At 36.0% G+C, this 21,236-nt stretch overlaps 1 protein-coding gene and 1 non-coding gene across 2 annotated transcripts in view; one reads left to right on the top strand and one right to left on the bottom strand.

The window, feature by feature from the left end:
* Positions 1 to 21,236, top strand: part of ANKRD31 (ankyrin repeat domain 31) — a 132,833-nt gene that overhangs the window by 14,953 nt on the left and 96,644 nt on the right. Inside the window, exons 3-9 of the mRNA XM_060418743.1 lie at positions 389 to 424; positions 607 to 716; positions 8,370 to 8,410; positions 11,610 to 11,680; positions 13,839 to 13,882; positions 16,761 to 17,387; positions 19,880 to 20,148. Of these exons, the coding sequence (XP_060274726.1) occupies positions 389 to 424; positions 607 to 716; positions 8,370 to 8,410; positions 11,610 to 11,680; positions 13,839 to 13,882; positions 16,761 to 17,387; positions 19,880 to 20,148 (1,198 nt within the window). The remainder of the gene's footprint in view (positions 1 to 388; positions 425 to 606; positions 717 to 8,369; positions 8,411 to 11,609; positions 11,681 to 13,838; positions 13,883 to 16,760; positions 17,388 to 19,879; positions 20,149 to 21,236) is intronic.
* On the bottom strand, positions 14,561 to 14,653 carry LOC114115936 (small nucleolar RNA SNORA31). Its single transcript, XR_003590041.1, has one exon. It is a non-coding gene; the product is annotated as a small nucleolar RNA SNORA31 (small nucleolar RNA).

Raw genomic sequence — 21,236 nt, 5'->3', positions numbered from 1 at the left:
ATATAATGTAGAAAGTGAAAGATCCCATCGTGTAATTTTCTCTGTTAATTTAGTGCCTAACATTTGCCAGTGTTTAGTATTTGTGTTTTTTTCTAGACATTTGTGTACCAATATAAATATGTTTTTTAATAATTAGTATTGTCCTACATATATTTTTTCTTTGTTATATTGATCTACCTCAGCCTGTTAAATTGCTGCCTTTATTCCATTATATGAATGTACCTTTACGTAATGATTTGATAATGTTTGATGTTTCTCAGTGTGTTTGCCTACCTTTCTGATTATTTCCTTAGAATAAGCAGTTAAAATTAATTTCATTTTAAAGGATGAACACATGTCAGATTTTGACATATATTGCCTCCTATAAAAGATGACTTTTTCTCTCTAGATCCAACACAGGATATATGCAATCTTTGCCAAACTGGTAAGTAAAATGTATCTGTTTATTTTAATTTGCATTTTTGAAGAGTACCAAAGTTAGGCATATTTTAATATTAACCATTTACAGTTCTGTGTATGTGTATGTGTGAGTGAATTGCCTTGGGTCATTGTTAAAGCAGAGCAATAACACTATTGCAAATGACCTGTGGTTGTATTTCATTTTAGGTGCATCTTCTCCAGAGATTCAGGTTAGATTCAGATTCAGAGAGGATCCACAGGAGCAAATGAGTATAAATCAAACGATGCTTATTCTTATTGAGGATACAGTCTTACAGGTGTGTAGCATACTGATTAAATGCATGCTTTTTAAAAATTAGTAATGCTACTTGAAATAGGGGCAAATTACTCATGATTAATTCTTTTTGCTACTGTTTTGCTTTTCTTTCTTACTCAGTTTTTTCCCATTTCTTAGCCAGTCACACTGTTTCTTACGTAAAAGTCAAATGTTTTAGGCTCTTTTTCCTTTATTTATTTCTCTTTCTGATAGAAATGTGGGATTGAGAAAGTTAAAATAGGCTAAAATAAGATATAATAATTAACAGTTTTCATCTCCACTGTATTTTAGTTCAGTTCAGTTCAGTTCAATTCAGTCGCTCTGTCGTGTCTGACTCTTTGCGATCCCATGAATTGCAGCACCCTAGGCCTCCCTGTCCATCACCGTCTCCCACAGTTTACTCAGACTCACGTCCATTGAGTCGGTGATGCCATCCAGACAGAGGTCACCTTAAATTTGTGAATAAGATACTAATCTGTGTGGTATAATTTGAGATACAGGCCACTGAAAGGCCCCTCTATTGTCGTGTGTGTGTGTGTGTGTGTGTGTGTGTGTGTGTGTGTGTGTGTGAGAAAGAGTACATGTGTGCAGGCATACACTTATATACACAAATTTTCACTTGTTTCTTTTTAATGCAGTCACCATGGGGAAAAGTAAGGGATGATTCATTTAGCACCTTGCCACAAATAAGTTAGCTAACCAAAGATAACTACAGAGTTTAAGGAATGGAAGAGAGAATACTTGTATTTTAATAGCAGAAATTGACAACAGTTTCAAAGAGTGATTGTGAAAGTCTGTGATATTGTACCTAGGAAGGTGTATAACTTGTATAACTAGTCAAAAGAAAAAAATACAACACCAAATATTTTTTTAAAAGCTGGAGATGCCTATATTTAGTTTCTAACAGTTTGCTTAAATATCAGTTTTATAACTTCTGAATTAAGAAGAAAAAAACTTTTCCCCCTTTAGCTGTAGTAACTGTGAAATGGGAAATAAAAATTAAATTTTTTCTCTTTATCTCAGAAATATTTATTATGTGAATATTGTACTTGGCTCTAGATTGTACCTCAGAATGGTAATTTTGAAAGCTTGATTACCAAACCTTTTTGGTAATCAAAGCTATTTAAAAATATAGACTCAAACTCATATTTGAGTAGAACCTAGGACTCTCCATTTTTCAAAAGCCTCCCAAGAAATTTCTAATTATAAGCTAGATTGAAACAGTTGCCTTAGAGGACTGACTATCTTTCAAAGATTCTTTCATCAGATTGTAAATCAGCTATCTGCTGGCCATGGGCTTCTTCAGATAAGAAGGTTGAATGAAGTATTTGGTATTTGTCCTTCTCTTTTTGCCTTCATTGAATTTCATTGGTAGTAAAATAGATACCTCCTCTAACTTTCCCCTGCCTCTCCCTCATTTTTTTAAACAGTAAGTTAGGCCATGTTATCAAAGTGTTAAACGTCTGTAGCAAATTTTAATTAATTTTTTTTAATTGACAGATACTGCTGCTTTCACAGTTTTTAATTTTTTTTTAATTTTATTTTTTTTAATTTTATTCTTTGAAAATAAACCTTTAGCAATTTAACTATTTGAGAGATACTGATTTTATCAAATAAATAGACCAGGAAAGGCACTGGTCTCTTTAAATAACTTCCCAAAGTTAATTTAAATAAAAAAAATAATGTATTGTTCCACAGCTTGAATATGTATTGCTTCAAAATCTGATGTTAAGTAAATTCTAAATAATTCAGTTACTAAACAGATTTCTGAACAAAATTTTTGTTAAAACTCAGATATAATAACGACATTTCAACTTCAAAACAATTTTAGAAATGATGAGAGTGGGAATGACATACACACACCACTATGTATAAAATAGATAACTAATGAGAACCTGCTGTCTAGCACAGGGAACTCTATTCAGTGATCTGTGGTGACCTAAAAGGAAAGCACATCTAAAAAAGAGGGGATACGTGTATACATATAAGTGATTCACTTTACTGTACAGCAGAGACTAACACAGCATTAAAGTTATAGTAAACATATAGTAAGGCAACTATACTCCAATAAAAATTTTTTAAAAAAGAAATAGTGGAACATTTTAAGTAAGGGCAAACTATGAAGATGATAATGAGGATCTTTGGTTTGACAAGTACCATGCTAATTTTTAAAAACGTAAGAAGTGTTTTAAAATATCTCATACTCATCATTTTTGAGTCTCGCAGTACCTTTTCTTGTTCTTTATAGGTGCTATATGGCAAGCAGTTTTTAAATTTTACATAGAAATTTTTAAATTAAATTTTATTTATTTTTTTACTTTAGAAAATTTTAAAATTTTGTTTAGAGAGCCTAGTATGTCTGGAGAGATAAATTAGAGACATTATTATCAAAATTAGAAAGTATAATAGTTAATTTTACATGTTGACTGGGCCATTGGGTACCCAAATAGTTAGTCAGACATTCTGGGAGTTTCTTTGAGGATGTTTTTGAATGAGATTAACATTTAAGTCAGTGGATTTGGGTAAATCAGATTGCCCTCAGTAATCGAATGGGCCCATTATGGATGAAGGTGGGCTTCATCCATCCAGTTGAAGGCCTGTATAGAAGAAAAAAACCAGCCCCCCTGAGCAAGAGAGAATTCTCCAGCAGAGAGCCTTTGGACTGTATCTCTGCTGTCAGCTTTCTTGGGTCTTGAGCCTGACAGTCCACATTGCAGATCTGGGCTTGCCAGTTTCCATAATTACATGAGCCAGTTAGGACACATCTCTCACTCTGTATATGCATATCCTATTAGTTCTGCCTCTCTGGAGAAGCCTGACTAATACAGTAGGCACCATTGTCCTCACTGTTAATGTAATTAGCTTTTGATCATCTGGAAGATGCTTATTTGACAGGGAATAATGATTAATCCTGTGATTATCACCGTCAGGCTGCCTCTTCCATCTTCTGCTCTCTGAAACGCTGTCTAAGAGTTCTGAATCAGGTTGAACTTCACTTTTCCTTTCCATTATGCAGTTCCCACTTTCCGCCCATATCCATATGTAAAGGTGAAATCAGTTCAAACAAACATTAGAGAGAACCTTTAAAGAGAAATGAACAACCAAAGGCTTGTTTGACAGTTGTGTAATGGAAGAAGGACCATTGTTGGTAAAGCCAGAGGGTACAGAGATTATGTGTATATTGATAGGTACTGTAAGGACTTTTAAAAAATTTTATTAAAGTGTAGTTGATTTACAATGTTGTTAATTTCTGCTGTACAACAAAATGATTCAGTTATACATATATATACATTTTCTTTTTCATATTCCTGGTTTATCACAGGATATTGAATATAGTTCCCTGTGCTATATAGTAAGACTTTGTTGTTTATTCTGTATATAGTAGGTTGCATCCTGCAGGGTCTTTTTAAGCCCCAGGAGAAGGTAGCATTCTCTCTTACTAGCTACCTCTCTTGAGGTATGAATAGCTGGACCAGTCAAATTCAAGGTGAGTGAGCAAAACTTAGGGAACTCCTTGACTCTACTGTGCTGATTATTAATGTCTCTGGTATCTTTTTCCTGACTCTAACCCATCCTGACCTTCTTTAATTCTTAGGGTCCTAGAATTGCTGTCTCTGCCCAGAGTTGCAATTGCTTAGGATTATTTTGGAAAGAAATAGGATGAAACCAGGGCCTTGGCTCCTAACTCAGCCAGAGTAAAGACAATTGTCATTCAGTGTTTAAATTACTTTGTGTTTAAGTTGTGTTTAGATACTACTCAGTGGAGTTTAGAGCTTCCCAGGTGGCGCTAGTGGTAAAGAACGTGCCTGTGCAGGAGACAGAAGAGATGCGGGTCTGATCCCTGGGTCAGGAAGATCCCCTGGAGGAGGGCATGGCAACCCGCTCCAGTATTCTTGCCTGGAGAATCCCATGGACAGAGGAGCCTGGAGGGCTGTAATCCATAGGGTCGCAAAGAGTCTGATACAACTGAAGTGACTTAGCGTGCACACATAGTGCAGTTTAAAATGACCATTCTATCATTTTATAACTCAGAAGCAATGTAAAGATGGTGCCCAAATCCCGATCAAGCCGTCTAAAAGACGATCATGCGGGTATTTTAAAATAATAAAAAAATCTGTATAGATAACCAAATTTCACTGCCTCAGTGTGAGAGAAAAGTATTTTAAGCAAATGTTATCAGTAACTCATCAAGATCTCTGAAGCACTGCAGGAATGTGTATTCCGTTCTGTGGAATGTGAGGCCAGTGTGAGGACAGACATCCCATGCCTTATGGAGCCAGGGTTGATCCAGCTGACCTGGTCGGCCAGGCTCCCATTTCTCTCCCAGTAATCCATTATTCAGGTGTAGAAGAGCTCAGATAGTAGAATATGGTTTTTTGGTTAAGGATATATAAACAGACTTCTTCCTTTTTCAAGTACTCTTAGTTAATACAAATTAAACCTTCTTTGACCTCTCATACCCAACCCCCAACAGGTTTTTTTTTTTTTTTTTTTTTTATGTCTGCACTTGAATTACCTGGAAGGGGCAGGGGGAAAATGTCACATGTATCAACAGCACAGATAGCAATTTGTACCCCTTAAGAAAGAGTGGATTGAGTGTATCCTTATATTTTGATAATCAAAAATGAACAGCTCCAGCACCCATTATATTCTGAGGCATTATCTCTTGAGGAGTATTTCTGCCTATGGAAGAGGGGAAAAATCAGCAGTCAGGAGTAAACTTCCTTCTTACTTGCTCTCTTATCTTTTGCATTTTCCTTATGTGGGTAGGAGCAAAGGAATAATTAGGCCTCAATAGGAAAATTCACTGGTCCTCTAGTAAGATAAGTGGGTGTTTTAGATACTTGAATGAATTGCTTTGTGAAGACTCAGAAATTACCTAGTGAATGTGTGTGTGTGTGTGTGTGTCTGTCTGTCTGTGTGTGCACATGTGCCTACTCAGTCTTGTCTGACTCTTTGTGATCCCATGGACTATAGCCCACCAGGCTCCTCTGTTCATGGGATTCTTTAGGCAAGAATACTGGAATGAGTTGCCATTTCCTCCTCCAGGGAATCTTCCCAAACCAGGGATCAAACCCATGTCTCCTGCATTGGTAGGTAGTTTTTTTTACCAGTGAGCCACCTAGGAAGCCAAGGTTTAATTACCCTGTTTAATTAGACCCTGTTTAATGAAACCCTGGTGCTGGGAAAGATTGACGGCAGGAGAAGGGGATGACAGAGGATGAGATGGTTAGATGTCATCACTGACTCAATGGACGTGAGTTTGAACAAGCTCTGGGATTTGGTGATGGACAGGGAAACCTGGCATGCTGCAGTCCATGGGGTCACAAAGAGTTGGACATGACTGAGTGACTGAACTGAACTGTTTAATTACTCCTTGGGACTTTCTAAGTTTACTTCTTAAAATTCCTTCTTCACTGTGGGTCTCTGAGCTTTTTGTAAAGTCTGCTTAGGAAGTATGTAAGTGTGGAACCAATGTAATAACCTTGAGCAGTGTAAAGATGCACTATCAATAAATAACAGTGAACAGTGAGTTGGAGATGGTTTCCCTGGTAGCTCAGCTGGTAAAGAATCTGCCTGCAATGCAGGAGAACCCGGTTTGATCTCCCTTTGGAGAAGGGAAAGGCCACTCACCCCAGTATTCTGGCCTGGAGAATTCCATGGACTGTATGGTCCAGGGGGTCACAAAGAGTCGGACATGACTGAGTAACTTTCACTTTGACTAACTGGAGAACATTGAAGTTCTCACATTACTTTGTGTTTTCTTGTTATTATGACTGTCAGTGATCAAAAATAGTTTGGAAGTTCAGGCTAATGGTTTTATTTTCAGAAAGCTTTATTATTGATCATAGAAACAAATGTAGAGGGCCCCCCAAAGAGAGATCTTTTTCTAAAGATTTTCTTTGATTCTAATAAGGTATTTAAGGTAAGGATTTCTTTTAAAGCGATGAAAGCCAGTGTGCTGTGAAATCTTAAAATGGAAGCATTTTATTCAGAGCATTTTAGCTTTTTTGAAAGGGACACAACAACTTCAGCTTTTGGGGCCTGACCTGAGGGTTGAGTAGAATTCATTAAGCGTTTAACACTGTGACGCAGAGACTGTATGATTTTTGGCCCTTAGGAGAAATATAGAACTCAGAACCTGACAAGAATGTCTCATCAGAACCGTTATGGATTAATGAACTAAGGAGAAAACTAGGAATTAAAAAGAAGGGACACTCCCCTTCTCTTTACCTAAGCTCCACAAATTCTTTTATAAAAAGAAATTAAGACAAAAACTAAACATAAGGGCCAAACCCCTAAAACTCTTAGAAGAAAACACAGGGAGAAAGTATCACGACATTCTCTTTGGCAGTGATTTCATGCATATGAAAGCATAAGCAACCAAATAAAAAACAGGTAAGCTAGGCTTCATGAAAATTAAAAACCTATCTGCATCAAATGGCACTGTGAACAGAGTGAAAAAGTAACTTGAAGAAAGGGAGAACATGTTGATATCTGTGAATCATAAATCTGATTAGAGATTGATGCACAGAATATATGGAAACTCATAGCAGCAACTAACTACCTGACTAAAAATATGGGCAACGGACAGAAATAGACATTTCAGTAAAGAAGATAAAGGGAATTCCCTGGTGGTCTAGTGGTTACAGCTTGGGGCTCTCATTGCTGGGCTTGCATTCTACCCTTGGTCTGGGAACTAAGGTTCCACAAGCTGTGTAGTGCAGCTTAAAAAGAGAGAGAGAGAGATGTACAAATGGCTTATAAACACATGAGAAGATATTAAATATCTTTAACCATTAGGGAAATGTACATCAAAACCATGATGAGATTCCATCTCTCATGCATTAGGATGGCTATTAGCAAAATAAAATAACAAGTATTGATGAGAATGTGGAAAAATTGGAATTCTTGCCCCTTGCTGGTGGGAAATGTAGAATGGTGCAGCAGCTGTGAAATATGGTATGGTGATTCCTCAAAAAATTAAACATGGAATTACCATATGATTTTAAAACTCCTCTTCTGGGTATATACCCAAAATAAGTGAAAGCAGGGACATGAAAATATATTTGTCCATCCACACTCATAGAAGCATTGCTCACAGTAGCCAAAACATGGAAGCAACCCAAGTGTCCATTGATAGATGAGTAGATAAATAGAATGTGGTCCATACGAACAATGGAGTATTATTTGGCCTGAGAAAGGAACAAAATACTGATACTTGCTACAACATGGATAAACCTTGAAGACTAATAATATGACTTATTATGAGCCAGTCACAAGAGGCCAGGTATCACATGATTCCTTTCATAATGAGGCACTTAGTCACATTCATAAAGACAGAAAGTAGAAGCATGGATGCCAGGGGTTGGGAGAAGGGTAAACAGAAAATTATTTAGGTATGGAGTTCCAGTTGGGGAAGATCAAAAAGTTCTTGAAATGGAGGTGATGATTATGCATCAGTGGGGATGTACGTAATGTCAAAGGACTGTACCTTTTTAAATGGTCGAAATGGTAAACCTCATGTATATTTTGCTACAGTAAAAAAGAATCTAACAAATAATGACATAAGAATTATATTAAATGTTAAGTTTTTTAGTTGTTGCATTAGCTTAGCATTCCTCAGTTGAAAATAAACATTTTTTCTTTCTAGCAACCTCAGAATGAAATGGAACAAAATGGAGCTTTGTTACAGTAAGTATAATGATTTTTGGATTATTGTAGATTTTTAAAAATCATTTTAAAATAAGTCTTTTTCTTAAGAATTTTAGGGTTCTTGTATGTTCTTGAATGATTGTCCCTGTAGCAGCATGCTGCTGCTGCTAAGTCGCTTCAGTCGTGTCTGACTCTGTGTGACCCCATAGACGGCAGCCCACCAGGCTCTTCCATCCGTGGGATTTTCCAGGCAAGCATACTGGAGTGGGGTGCCATTGCCTTCTCCACTGTAGCAGCATAAATATGTTATTTTATGAACATTCTAGATAAGTTTTATTTCATGAGCAAAATTGAATCAGGTTAAGTTGATTCTCTGACTTAAGATTATTTAAAAAGCAAATTTGTAGCATAGCATGAAGGAAGAATTTTTAGAGCTTATTAAAATTAGATTTCATAGAACTGTTATATTTAAAGAGACCTTGTCCTTTAAAATTTTCTGAAAAAACCAGGCATGGCCTGTGGACCCCCGGGAGTCCCTAAGACTTCCCAGAGAGTCTGTGAGGTCAAAACTATTTTCATAATAATGCCAGCACACCATCTGCTTATGTCACGGTACTGACATCCGCACTTACGGTGCTGAAGCAAATGGTGGGTAAAATGATGGCGCCTTAGTAGGAATCAGGGCAGGGGCACCAAATAGTGCTAGTAGTCCTTTTTTTTTTTTTCCCGGCCATGTACATGCAGTTAAAAAAGAAAGAAAGAAAGAAAGAAAAAAAGGCCAGTTTTACTTAGTGCATTTGATGAAGCAGAAATGTTAGTTTTATTAAATTTCTACCTTGAATATGTATCTTTTTATACTTCTGTTTAAAGTGTGATAGTTAAGAGCACTTGTTTGAGTTACAAGATTTGTTAAAAAAAAACCAAAAAGCATGGTTTGCTTTTTTTAACTTGAAAGAATGACAAACTGACTATTTACGCAAGTAGATGGCAGATATTTTCTTGAACTTTCTGGTAAGATTGGTGGAAATATTTATGAAGGTGACCTTTTTGAAATTTTTATGATAAAATATATCAATATAGGGAAGATCTGCATAACTTAACACACGAGTATTTTCTGAAAGACCAACGCATGATATTACAACAGCATCCACAGACAAGTGAAAGATCCGGTCAAAGTGCAAGACAGACCAATGCAAAAGTTGATTGGTTTTGCTTCAGTTTTCGCATTTCCAGTAACCTTTAAGGAAATGATTGCTTCTGGAGTCTTGGTATGTTATCTAAAAAGAATATGCACAGTTATCCTAAAAGTCTACTAAAGTACTCCTTCCTCTTCCAACTGCATGTCTGTGTGAGGCCAGACTTTGTAATATACTTCAAATAAAAAAATACATGGCAAAAGATTGAATGTGTTGTAGCAGTTCAGATGGCAGCTGTCTTCCATTAAGCCGAATATTAAAGAGATTTTTTAAAGTGTGAAACTTTCTCACTAACTTTTTTTCATTTTGGAAAATACAATAATTTTAATAAAATATTAATTTATTAGATTATTGTTTCTAAGTTAATGATTAGTTAACATTTTTTCTCCATCTTAATTTTTAACATGTAAATACAAGTAAATATAAGCCACATAAATAAAAACTCCTTGAGTTCATCACTAATTTTTAAGATTATAAAGGAGTCCAAGGGCCAAAAGTTTGAGAATCACCCTTTTACTGACTGTATCAGCAATGAAAGTTCATCTTCAGAATTGGAAAAAGACAAGACTGATACAACATCTATAATCTCACTGCCTGGAGAGAACCATTGTTAACATTTTGGAACATTTTATTTCAGGCTTTCTATATATTTTAGTTTTGTTTGTATTTTCAACCAAGTTGAGATTTGTCAAGTTGAGATTTGTCTACAGAGTTTTGTTTCCTGTTTTTCTTTCTTTCTTTCTTTGGCCTCACCATGCAGCTTGTGGAGTCTTAGTTCTCAAACCAGATATCGAGCCCCTGCCCCCTGCAGTGGAAGCCTGGATTCCTGATCACTGGGCCATCAGGGAATTCCTCTTGTTTTAAAGTTTTTAAGTAGTAGTTTCTCATAATTACTATTTCACATCTTTAATATTTTTAAAAAACATGCATTAATGACCTCATATTATTTCATTGTATAACTTATTATACTATAATTCATATAATCATTTTTCTCTTATTGGACATGTGTGTTTGCAGTCTTATCTAATATAAATAACTGTCTAATATAAATAAGTTTTTTAATAACTTAGGTGAAAGTTTGCTGTAATTTCAAAATTCTCTTTTATAATTAAAAAAAATCCTGGTGTTGATTCAGACTATGACTTTGTTTTATTTTAGATCAGCTTGTACTCATATTTTAGGAAAATATTGGCATTTTTTCTGTTTGCCTCATGGAAATTATTCTGTATGAGCAGTTTCATTTTCAAGATAGCTTATATTGATTGCTTCTATTTTTTAGGCAGGAGAGAATGTTCAATTTATTATTCTTGCTTAGGATTCCAATAGTTATGCCTGGTGCATGAAAACTGTTCTTAAAACAATTGGAACAAGCAATTTTTTTTTTTAAGGAAGATATCTTGATTGCATTTGTATAGTAAATTAGATTGAGAAAAAATTAGTTTACTGATTGCTTTTCTTCAATCAACTTTTAATTATCCCAGGGTAGATGATCAAAATTGTAGATTAAGCATGACCTTTATTTTGCTTGTAATCTCTTCCCTTCAGCATTTCCTACCCTTTTTCCCTTGCTGTGAAATACTAGTAAGGTGAATAATGTCTGAGAATTTTCTCATTACTGATTTTCACTTACATCTTAAACTCTAATGACAAACTTTAAGTGTATTTGAGGATTTAAATAGCCATGCTACATGAATTAAGACAAATTTTTCTCTCTCACCCCACCCCTGTATTTGGTAGACAGTCATCTCAAAGGTACTTTGAGATCTAAGTGTACTTTAGCTTGTTTACACTACTGAAGTTCATTCCTTAATATTCTGGCTCTCTCCAGTTTTGAAGCCATTTGAAATTTATATGTTAATAAATTGGTAGTAATTGTAAAAGGTTAACTAGAATGATGGAGCAAAGACAAAGCCTATTTGAAACTCCTTTAAATTAAAAAGAAATTTAAATTTATCTGAATGAGAAATAGTAGAGGTTTTTTCTACTTAAAATTTTGTATTTATTTATTAATTGATTGATTTTTTTTTTTTCCTGGGGTTTAGAAAAAGTCATCCAGTGTTCACGGTATCATTTCCCCAGGCTGAACTTTCACTGAACCACCGAAGTAGTCTAGGTATGCTCTTACGGGTAGAGTCATATAAAATGAATTTGTCTTTGCCTAAAAATAAAAGCCTTAGTTAGGTATGGATTTATTTACAACTAGGCTGGTCTACTGTAATTGCTGCCATACACTTTCACCTATGAAATCAGTGTTGCTGTTGACCTTGGATCATGCTGCTTGAAGCTGTTCCTGTGAGAAGCAGCTCAGGTGCAGTCAGTACTTGCTCCCCATATGTCTGCTCTTTTACTTGCAACTCTGGGGCTCAAATTTAAAACCAGTGTTTGTTTTCTCTGTTCATAGCAGGCCGTTTGCTTGATTTCAGCTGTATTAGAGGATGGCTGTCTTTCTCTTTGGAGTGTCTCCTAAGTGTGCTGTATGACAGTGTAGTAAATATTCTTAATGGTCATTGAAACCTTGTATTATAAGAAAAGGTACAAGGACAGGATAGTTGAAATTGAAAAGTTAAGTTTTATGTTTGGGAATGCATGTAAGAATTAAAGATTTTAAAATTTAAAAAATAAAAAACTAAAATTAAAAAAAAAAGAAAAGTTAAGTTTTAAAAGTTCTTCCCTCTCTTGTTTTGTTGCCACTATAACAATAGAATTACCACTTAAGCCCAGCACCAAGCTCTCAACTAGGTACCCCTAGTGCCTGGATTTTGGTCTGTAATATTATTTATTCATTATTTTAACAAATATGTATTGAGCCTGCTGAGTGCCGGGCATATGGATGCTGCTGCTCCTACTGCTGCTAAGTTGCTTCAGTCATGTCTGACTCTGTGCGACCCCATAGACGGCAGCCCACCAGACTTCCCCACCCCTGGGATTCTCCAGCAAGAACACTGGGGTGGGTTGCCATTTCCTTCTCCAATGCATGAAAGTGAAAAGTGAAAGTGAAGTCTCTCAGTTGTGCCCAACTCTTAGCGACCCCATGGACTGCATCCTACCAGACTCCTCTGTCCATGGATTTCCCAGGCAAGAGTACTGGAGTGGGGTGCCATTGCCTTCTCCGGTATGGATGCTATCGGTGTACAAATGCCAAGTAAACCAGGGATCCTAAAAGGATAGCTGATCTGGAGCTTGAAGATAGGATGGATCTGAACCATCTTACCATTGGTAGAAAACAAAAATGTTTTTAAGGGTGACTGGGGCCAGTGCTAAAAGGATAAAGAGCTAGATCAGTTGTGCTCCCACTGTCCAACCTGTGGCAAATTAGTTGAGGAGAGAAACAAACAATGATTTTGGTTTATGGAAATAAGTTTTTGAAAAAAACCATGAGTTCACGTACTCAAAAAATGTTAGCAGTATAGTCTCTCTCTCAATATATATAAAAACTATAGCAAAATGTGTAAAAAATTTTAATAACTTTAAGAAGTAAAGATTTTTAATACATATACATTTAGGACATTTCCTGATTCATTTTGGCCCTTACACAAATGTTCCTTTTATGCTCAACGACATTAATTCATTTAAATTCTATTACACGTAATGGAGAAGATGATGACACTGAGAAAGCAGATAAGATTTTTCCTCATGTAGCTGCAGATACTGAGAAGGACTCAGCCAGAGTAGAGAGGTTTTTGTTTTTTTGCTGTTTTTAGGAATTTTATTTATTTCTGTTTCTGGCTGCCCTAGGTCTTTGGAGCTGTACGTGGGCTTTTTGTGGTTGCTTGGGGGCTACTTGTTGACGTGCTTGGGCTTCTCATTGCAGTGGCTTCTCTTTTACTGAGGAAGGTGGCCTCTAGGGCTTGCAGGCTTCAGTAGCTGTGGCATACGGGCTCAGTAGTTGTGGCACGGGGACTTAGTTGCTCCACCGCACATGGGCTCTTCCCGAACCAGGGATCAAACCCGTATCTCATGCATGGGCAGGCAGTCTTTATCACTGAGCCACCAGGGAAGCCAGAGAGGTTGGTTTTTAATTTGACTAATTCCAAAAAATTATCATTTTACCTTGCTTTATGTGAAATATTTCTTAAGGAATGGAAGAATTTCACAACTTTATTGCTAACATGATACTTTTAATAAATTGGTATAACATTTATAAAATATTAGATATATCTCATGCATGTCTGAGGAAATTTCAAGTTATGTGATTAAGAAATTCTGAGTGAGACAGTATGTTTTATTGCTTTAAGGAAACTGGAATGAAAACGTATAATGTTATCTTCTAGGACCTGAGGCTGAAAATCCTGAAGTGTTAACACACCCAGAAAAGGTTTGTCTGTATAATGGAAATTAGCTATTCAGATCTTGGGTTTAGATTTTTTAAAATTATATTAATAAGTATCAAGCCCATTTAAGTTTTCCCCTAAAAGCAGAAATATGACTAGACCATTTCAATAGAATTGTGTAACAACCCATTTCAGTGTCGTTGTCTTTTTTTAAGGGGAATCATTTTCCAATATTTTTCATGAAAACTCATATAAATCCTTCTTTGGAATAAGCCAGGCTTTTACCATTCACAAGGTTTTTTGTGAATTGCAAACATTTTTATCCCCTACATTCCCCATTCAATCTGGGCTGCCTCAGACAGAAAGCATGAGAACACTTTTCTTACATCTGTAGTGAAACCCATTTCAGTATTTATTCTTGTTTCTAATTAAATAGAATTTTCTTGATCTGTGCTTCTTTTCTGGCATTCTGAGTCTTTTATTCATTATCTAGAGGAGGAGAATATAATATCAGATTAATTGCTGAGGTAATGTAGCAAAAATGCATTCTGTTGCTTTGTCTATTACCCTGAAAAGAATGTGTCTAACAACCATTTCAGTCTTTTTGTTAAAGGGGAATAGTTTTCCAATACTTTCCTTATAAACTCTTATAAATCCTTCTTTGGAATAAAGCAGGCTTTTACTGTTCACAAGGTTTTTTGTGAATTGCAAATATTTTTTCCCTCTGCATTCCCCCATTCAATCTGGGCTGCCAAAGACAGACAGAAAGCATGAGGACACTTTTCTTACATCTATTACACTCTTTCTTTTGATATTTCCTATTGGATACTGCTTTCTCATCTTCCAGTTGCTAATTGATAAACACGTACTGAGTGCTTGTTTTGGCTTTGCTTTCTGCTTGGTGCTATGGGAAATCAGAGGACAATAAGACTGGCTCCATCCATAACAGACTCCAACAGCCAAGGACCTCCCCAGGCCAACCCTATCATAGCTGTACCTTCATCTCAGGTATACCTTAGCATTCCCACCTCTATGCCTTTGTTCAAGTCAGGAGCCAGAAAGCAAGAGAAGGCATAACATTTGGAACTACATAGGTTGCATTCCAAGGGAAGTATGTCGTTTACATGTGTGATATATGGAAAATGATACTCACTTCATAGACTTACAATGAGGGCTGTGAGCAACGATAGCTAATGATGTTTGGTACTAGTTGGTACTTAAGAAATGTATGTTTCTCTTCTTTTATTCCTTCACAAATCATTAATTTCTGGCTTAAGTACCATCTCGTTGGATCTGTCTCAGACGACTTTAGTGATCTTGACCAAAGTAACTGCTCCCTCTTTATCTAGCATTCATTATTTACTATGTCAGTATTTACCTATCACTTGCCTCCTATGACATTAATATATTTGAGAAAAAGGATTTTTTGAGCAAAGAAGTTGAGAGAGCACTGTATGCCAAACTCTCCTCAGAGATTGGTAATGCGCGTTCTGAAAAGTCTTGAGGTAAAGAAACCTATTTAACCAATTTTAGGCTATCTTGAAAACTCTTCACTGCCTCCTCTTTTTTCTGCTCCAGAAAACTTATTCTTGTAGCACTAGGGCTATGGTTTACACTATTAATTTGAGTAATTTGAGTTAGTGCAGTTTTTGATGTTGTCTCTAGTTTATTTAATGTCATGTGTTAATGCCTTCAATTTTAATTTCGGAGTTAAGTTCCTTTAGGGCAGAGTTCAATTCAATATATATGTAAGTTTTATTTGATTTAGGGCCTTGAGTTTAGTAGATATAAGGACTTCAGATAGGAAGGAAAGCTTGAACATATTTAAATAATGGGTAGGGTCCAGTTCTTCAGTTCCTTCTAAATTTCTTTTATCTTTTGGAGCAACTTATAGGTTGAGTTGCTAACAAGTATATCTTCTTAAGCTCTGCATGCTATGTACAGAGAATATAAATGGTGGCAGGTGGAAAAGGAGGAGAGGGAGAATAAAATGTTCTTCACTTCTCTTACTCAAGTCAAATCAGAGTATTAGAGGACTTACAAATTACAGTGTAGTGGTGTGTCAGTGAAGGTGGACTCGATTTTTAGAAACAGGCAAAAGTCACTGAAACCCATTCTGTTATTTAAGGTTATGCAAATTAACAATCTGAAATGTTGAGAAATAGCTTAGTGCCTTTAAGCTATTGAAACTGATTTTCTTGAATGGCTTATAAATGATTTTAAAAGCACTTTCAACAGAGGTCTAATAATATTTTGATCACTGGAAATACTTTGAGAACAAATCTGTTCTCAAAATAGTTTTGTAGTTTTGTGCTTTTTGTCTAAAATAACCACAGGTCAGAACCATTGACTTATAGCAGAGCTTATAATATTTACATAGATCTGTGTTTTCATTTCTCCTTTTCTCCCCACTGACCTCCTGTCCTTTGGCCTTTTTACTTCACATTTACATATTCATACAGAGGTGGGGAACAAAAAGAAGGTGAAACTATACCAATTTTGTTCCTGGTTAATAGTTTTAATAAAATTCAATAGGGATTTTTAGCAAGGGGGAATTTTTCATCCATTAAGTGCAGTGAAGTTTTTAGGTTATCTGTTAGTTTAACTATCCATGTTATCTCTGCCTCCTCCCTTAGCCCAGATAATTTAAACTTAAATGAGTAGATAATTTGTCATCTGTAATTATGGTCCAGCCAGTTTTACCCTTGATCCACTATTAAATGTTTAACCATGGGTTCACTGTCATTAGTAATTTGGTATAAGAAAGTAATAAAGAATATGTATATTTATGGAAGGGAGGAAAGTTGATAAAGCTCTTTAGTGGAACTTAGCAACATGGTGAACTAGAAAACTGTAACATTTTCATTTTAACCACTTTTGGGTATATGTACTAATAATGTAACTTCTATTTGGAATATATAGGAACTTAGTAGAGACAGAGACTCTCCTGAAATAAGCCTTCTCTCAAATACTTCTATTAAAGAATTTGATACGTTTCCTGTAAAGGAGAAGTCATTAATAGAGCCAGAGAAGGAGCCTTGTGAGGAAGGCGCGTTGACCATGACTTCGGAAGAAAACAAAGATGAAGAAAGCTCTCTTGAAACTTTTGTGTCTGCCTTAGAAAGGATACTCACATCACCAGAAATCAGCCAGGAGGAAAGACTGCTTAGAATAATGAATGATTTTGAACCTAGAGAGCTGGTGAACCCATTGAGCAACTCTTCAGGCTCCATATCAATACCTTTGACATGTCACAGAGATTTTCTAGAAGACCCAAAGGATGATGCATTGCCAGTTGAGGTATCAACAGCCTTAGACACATTGTCAGAGGCCAAGGTGGAACCCATCTGTCACAGGAAAGAGGGAGGCATGAGGCTCAGTGCTGGAAATGAATGTTCAGGAGTGGAGCCCAGTGTGTCTCAGACTGGTGAAGACTGTACGCAGATAGCAGAGGTGGATTTTGAGACTCTTTGTTCTACTCCACCATTTGAGCGAGATTCCAAGTTAGCTGAGCTGCAGGACAAGCATCTTCCAGTGCAGCAAATAAGTGTAAGTATGAACTGGCAATTTTACCTTTTATAGTGATGAGTCTTCATTACCCATACACTTTATTTTAAATTCAAACCTTTTACCTAAACAACAACACTCAGAAGATACCTTTTGACTTTGAAGCATATAGTGATCTTTTGAAAGTTCCCAGGGTAGAGTTTTCAAGGAGTTGAAAGTTAAAATAGTCAAGTTTCTCCTCTGAAAACCTGAGAGGATATATCATTATCACATTGCTTATATAGACGAAAGAAAAAAATTCTTTCTCAGACTGTTTCCCTGTTAGCTCAGAAAATCACTATGTCTACCTGAGTGCAAAGTAGAGGTAAGATACCCCATGTTAATTTCTAGTTGGACATAAACGCAATTGGTCTTCCAGGAGAGGGAAATGTAGCTGGTCTGCCTGGCTTCAGTACAGCTTTGCTTTTCGTGGCTGAGGATACTGTCCGGTGACACAGTTTGGTTTAGAGTTCCTGGACTTTTGTGCTGGGAGACCCCCCAGTGCCTATCACTTAACCAACTTACCAACTTTTCATGTTGGCAATTTTTTCCTGATTATAATAGTAATACAACCTCATTATTTAAAAAAAAAAACCCATCAAACATTACAGTAAGAGGAAGTCTCCGACAATTCCACTTACCAGAGATAATTGTTAACCATTTACTGTATGTCTCCATTTTTTCTATGCACAGTCTCTGTAAGTTTATTTTATATAAGTAGGATTATATTATACATAATGCTTTGTAACTTATTTTTAAATTTTAGTAATACATCTTGGTTATCTTTCTACGTGAATGAACGTAGCACTACTTGTTGTTGTTGTTTAGTCACTAAGTCGTGTCAGACTCTTTGCGACCCTATGGACTGTGTAGCCCTCCAGGTTCCTCTGTCCAAGGGATTTTCCAAGCAAGAATGCTGGAGTGGATTGCCATTTCCGTCTCCAGGTAGCACTACTTAAATCTCATTATTTGTTGGGTGGTATTCCACTCTGTGGCCATCTATATATTGTGTGTATAAAATAATATATATAATTTATTTAACCAATTCACTAGGTCATTTGGATTTTTTTCTTTTTTCCTTCTGGCTCTTACCAAAATGCTCTTTTGAACATTTCTTGAAAGGTTTAAATAATGTGATGCTAAGCTCATGTTATTCACATAACATACGTATTCTGATCAAAAAATTTCAATGCAGACATTTTTTAATGATATTTTTTAAAATCCAGAAAAAGAGAAACTAATCATGGGGATAGGACATGAGGATTAAATTAACATTCCAAGATTCTCATCTAAAAAGAGGTGGTATTAGTAAAGTGTAGGAAATTATGACTGATATTGATAGAGTAAGCTTTAACTTCAGTTCAGTTCAGTTGCTCAGTCGTGTCCGACTCTTTGCAACCCCATGAATTGCAGCACGCCAGGCCTCCCTGTCCATCACCAACTCCTGGAGTTCACTCACACTCATGTCCATCGAGTCAGTGATGCCATGTAGCCATCTCATCCTCTGTCGTCGGAAATTATGACTGATATTGATAGAGTAAGCTTTAAGCTTTAACTTAGGCAGTCTTAAAAAAAAAGTCTACATAAAAGTAGAAAGGAGATTGATTTAGAACAGATCAAATTAAATCCTCTTTTACTTAGCTGTAATGAAAATATGAAAGTTGTTACCTTGTGAAGCTTCACATGCTGGATATATAAATAAGCTCAAGAAAGGTTTACATGGTATGTATAAAAACATATATCCCTGTGAAAGTTAAATCCATAATGGATTATTAAGGGGACATTAGAGCCATTCATGATATACTGGCTAACCTTTTAAATCAGTATAATGGAAGTTATATGCTAATATTATCTTGTCCCACAAATACCACTTACCATTGCTGTCAAATGGCAAAATTCTAGACTGTATAGAACATTGATCTTGCCTGGCATGATATTTCCGCTGTTTTTATGTGCTGATAATCATTTTGTACTACTCATTTCCTGTAAAATGAAAGCACGAGAGTGACCTTAGGTTTGACCTTGAGGGGTTTTTTTTTTTTAGATTTTTGTTTTTTTTTAATGTGGATCATTTTTTAAAAGTCTTTATTGAATTTGCTACAGTATTGTTTCTGTTCTATGTTTTGCTTATTTTGACCTTGAGACATGTGAAATCTTAGCTCCCCAACCAGGGATCAAACACACACCCCCTGAATTGGAAGGCAATTTTAACCACTGGACTGCCAGGGAATTCCCTACCTTTGAGTTTTAAGGATGAATATTACTTATGTGATACAAGTAATATATTTTTGTGTTAAGCTTTTAAATCTATATTGTCATTTATTATATTAATATGAAATTTTCATTCTGTTCACATGTCATGGATTTTTATATTTTCATCTTATGAAGCATTTTTGTGTAATCAAAGGACAAAATAAAACTTAATTTCTTCTAATTTTATTTTAATTTTTTGAATTGTTATAATCATTTTTATGTGTATTTACATCTTATTACAGAGTCTAGAAGACCCAAATCCATTTGAATTGCAAATTTTGGTTCATCAACATGTCACTTCTTGTGATCCAATAAATAATAAGAGAAACTCATATCTGGAAAATAACTCTGACCAGGACCCTCCACATGTGTTAAGGAGATCGTCCAGACTAAAAGTAGTCAGAGAGGTAAAGCCCACAGATGACATGAATAAGATGCCAGAGAAAATTTTACCCAAAATACTTGGCTGTGAGGATCAAACAAATAATAGCTCTTCAACTGAGAATTTCAGGTATGCTATAGACTTATGCTTGGGACATTAGAGTAAGTTTACAGTTCAGTTCAGTTCAGTTCAGTCACTCAGTCATGTCTGACTCTTTGTGACCCCATGGACTGCAGCGTGCCAGGCCTCCTTGTCCATCACCAACTCCTGGAGTTTACTCAGATTCAGTGTCCATTGAGTCAGTGATACCGTCCAATCATCTCATCCTCTTTTGTCCCCTTCTTCTCTTGTCTTCAATCTTTCCCAGCATCAGGGTGTTTTCCAATGAGTCAGCTCTTCGCATCAGGTGGCAAAAGAATTGGAGTTTCAGCTTCAACATCAGTCCTTCCAGTGAACACCCAGGACTGATCTCCTTTAGGATGGACTGGTTGGATCTCCTTGTAGTCCAAGGGACTCTCAAGAGTCTTCTCCAACACCACAGTTCAAAGCATCAGTTCTTCGGTGCTCAGCTTTCTTTATAGTCTAACTCTCACATCCATACATGACTACTGGAAAAACCACAGCTTTGACTAGATGGACCTTGTTGGCAAAGTAATGTCTCTGCTTTTTTACAGTTATGTCTAAGTAAAGAACTTTATTTTTCAGTGTTGTTACATTTATTTTGCAATTAAAAAAAACCCAGAAAACACCTTTACTTTCTCTTTTTAGGCTAAAGTAATGGGAAATTGTATTTTAGCTTAATGCTAATTTTCTTTCTTTGTTTAAAATCCATCACCACACATAGTTACAAATTTTTTGGGGGGGTGGATGAGAACTTTTAAGGTTTACTCTCTTAGCAGCTTTTCAAACATGTAATATGGTATTATTCACTATAGCCACCATGCTATACGTTACTACCTTTTGACCACCTTTACTCATTTCACTTACCCACCCTGTCTCTAACCTACAGAACCAGTCTATGCTCTGTATCCATTAGTTTGTTTTCTAAGATTCCACATATAAGTGAGGTCATACATTGTTTGTCTTTCTCTGTCTGGCTTACTTCTTTTAGCATAATGCCCTCAAGGCCCATTTGTGTTGTCACAGGTGGCAGGATTTTCTTCTTTTCTATGGTTAAACGCTTTTCCATTGTGTGTGTGTGTGTGAGACATTTTCTT

The sequence above is a fragment of the Ovis aries genome, chromosome 7 (assembly GCF_016772045.2).
Source record: "Ovis aries strain OAR_USU_Benz2616 breed Rambouillet chromosome 7, ARS-UI_Ramb_v3.0, whole genome shotgun sequence".
NCBI classification, from domain to species: domain Eukaryota; kingdom Metazoa; phylum Chordata; class Mammalia; order Artiodactyla; family Bovidae; genus Ovis; species Ovis aries.
This window is presented reverse-complemented; position numbering and strand designations above follow the sequence as displayed.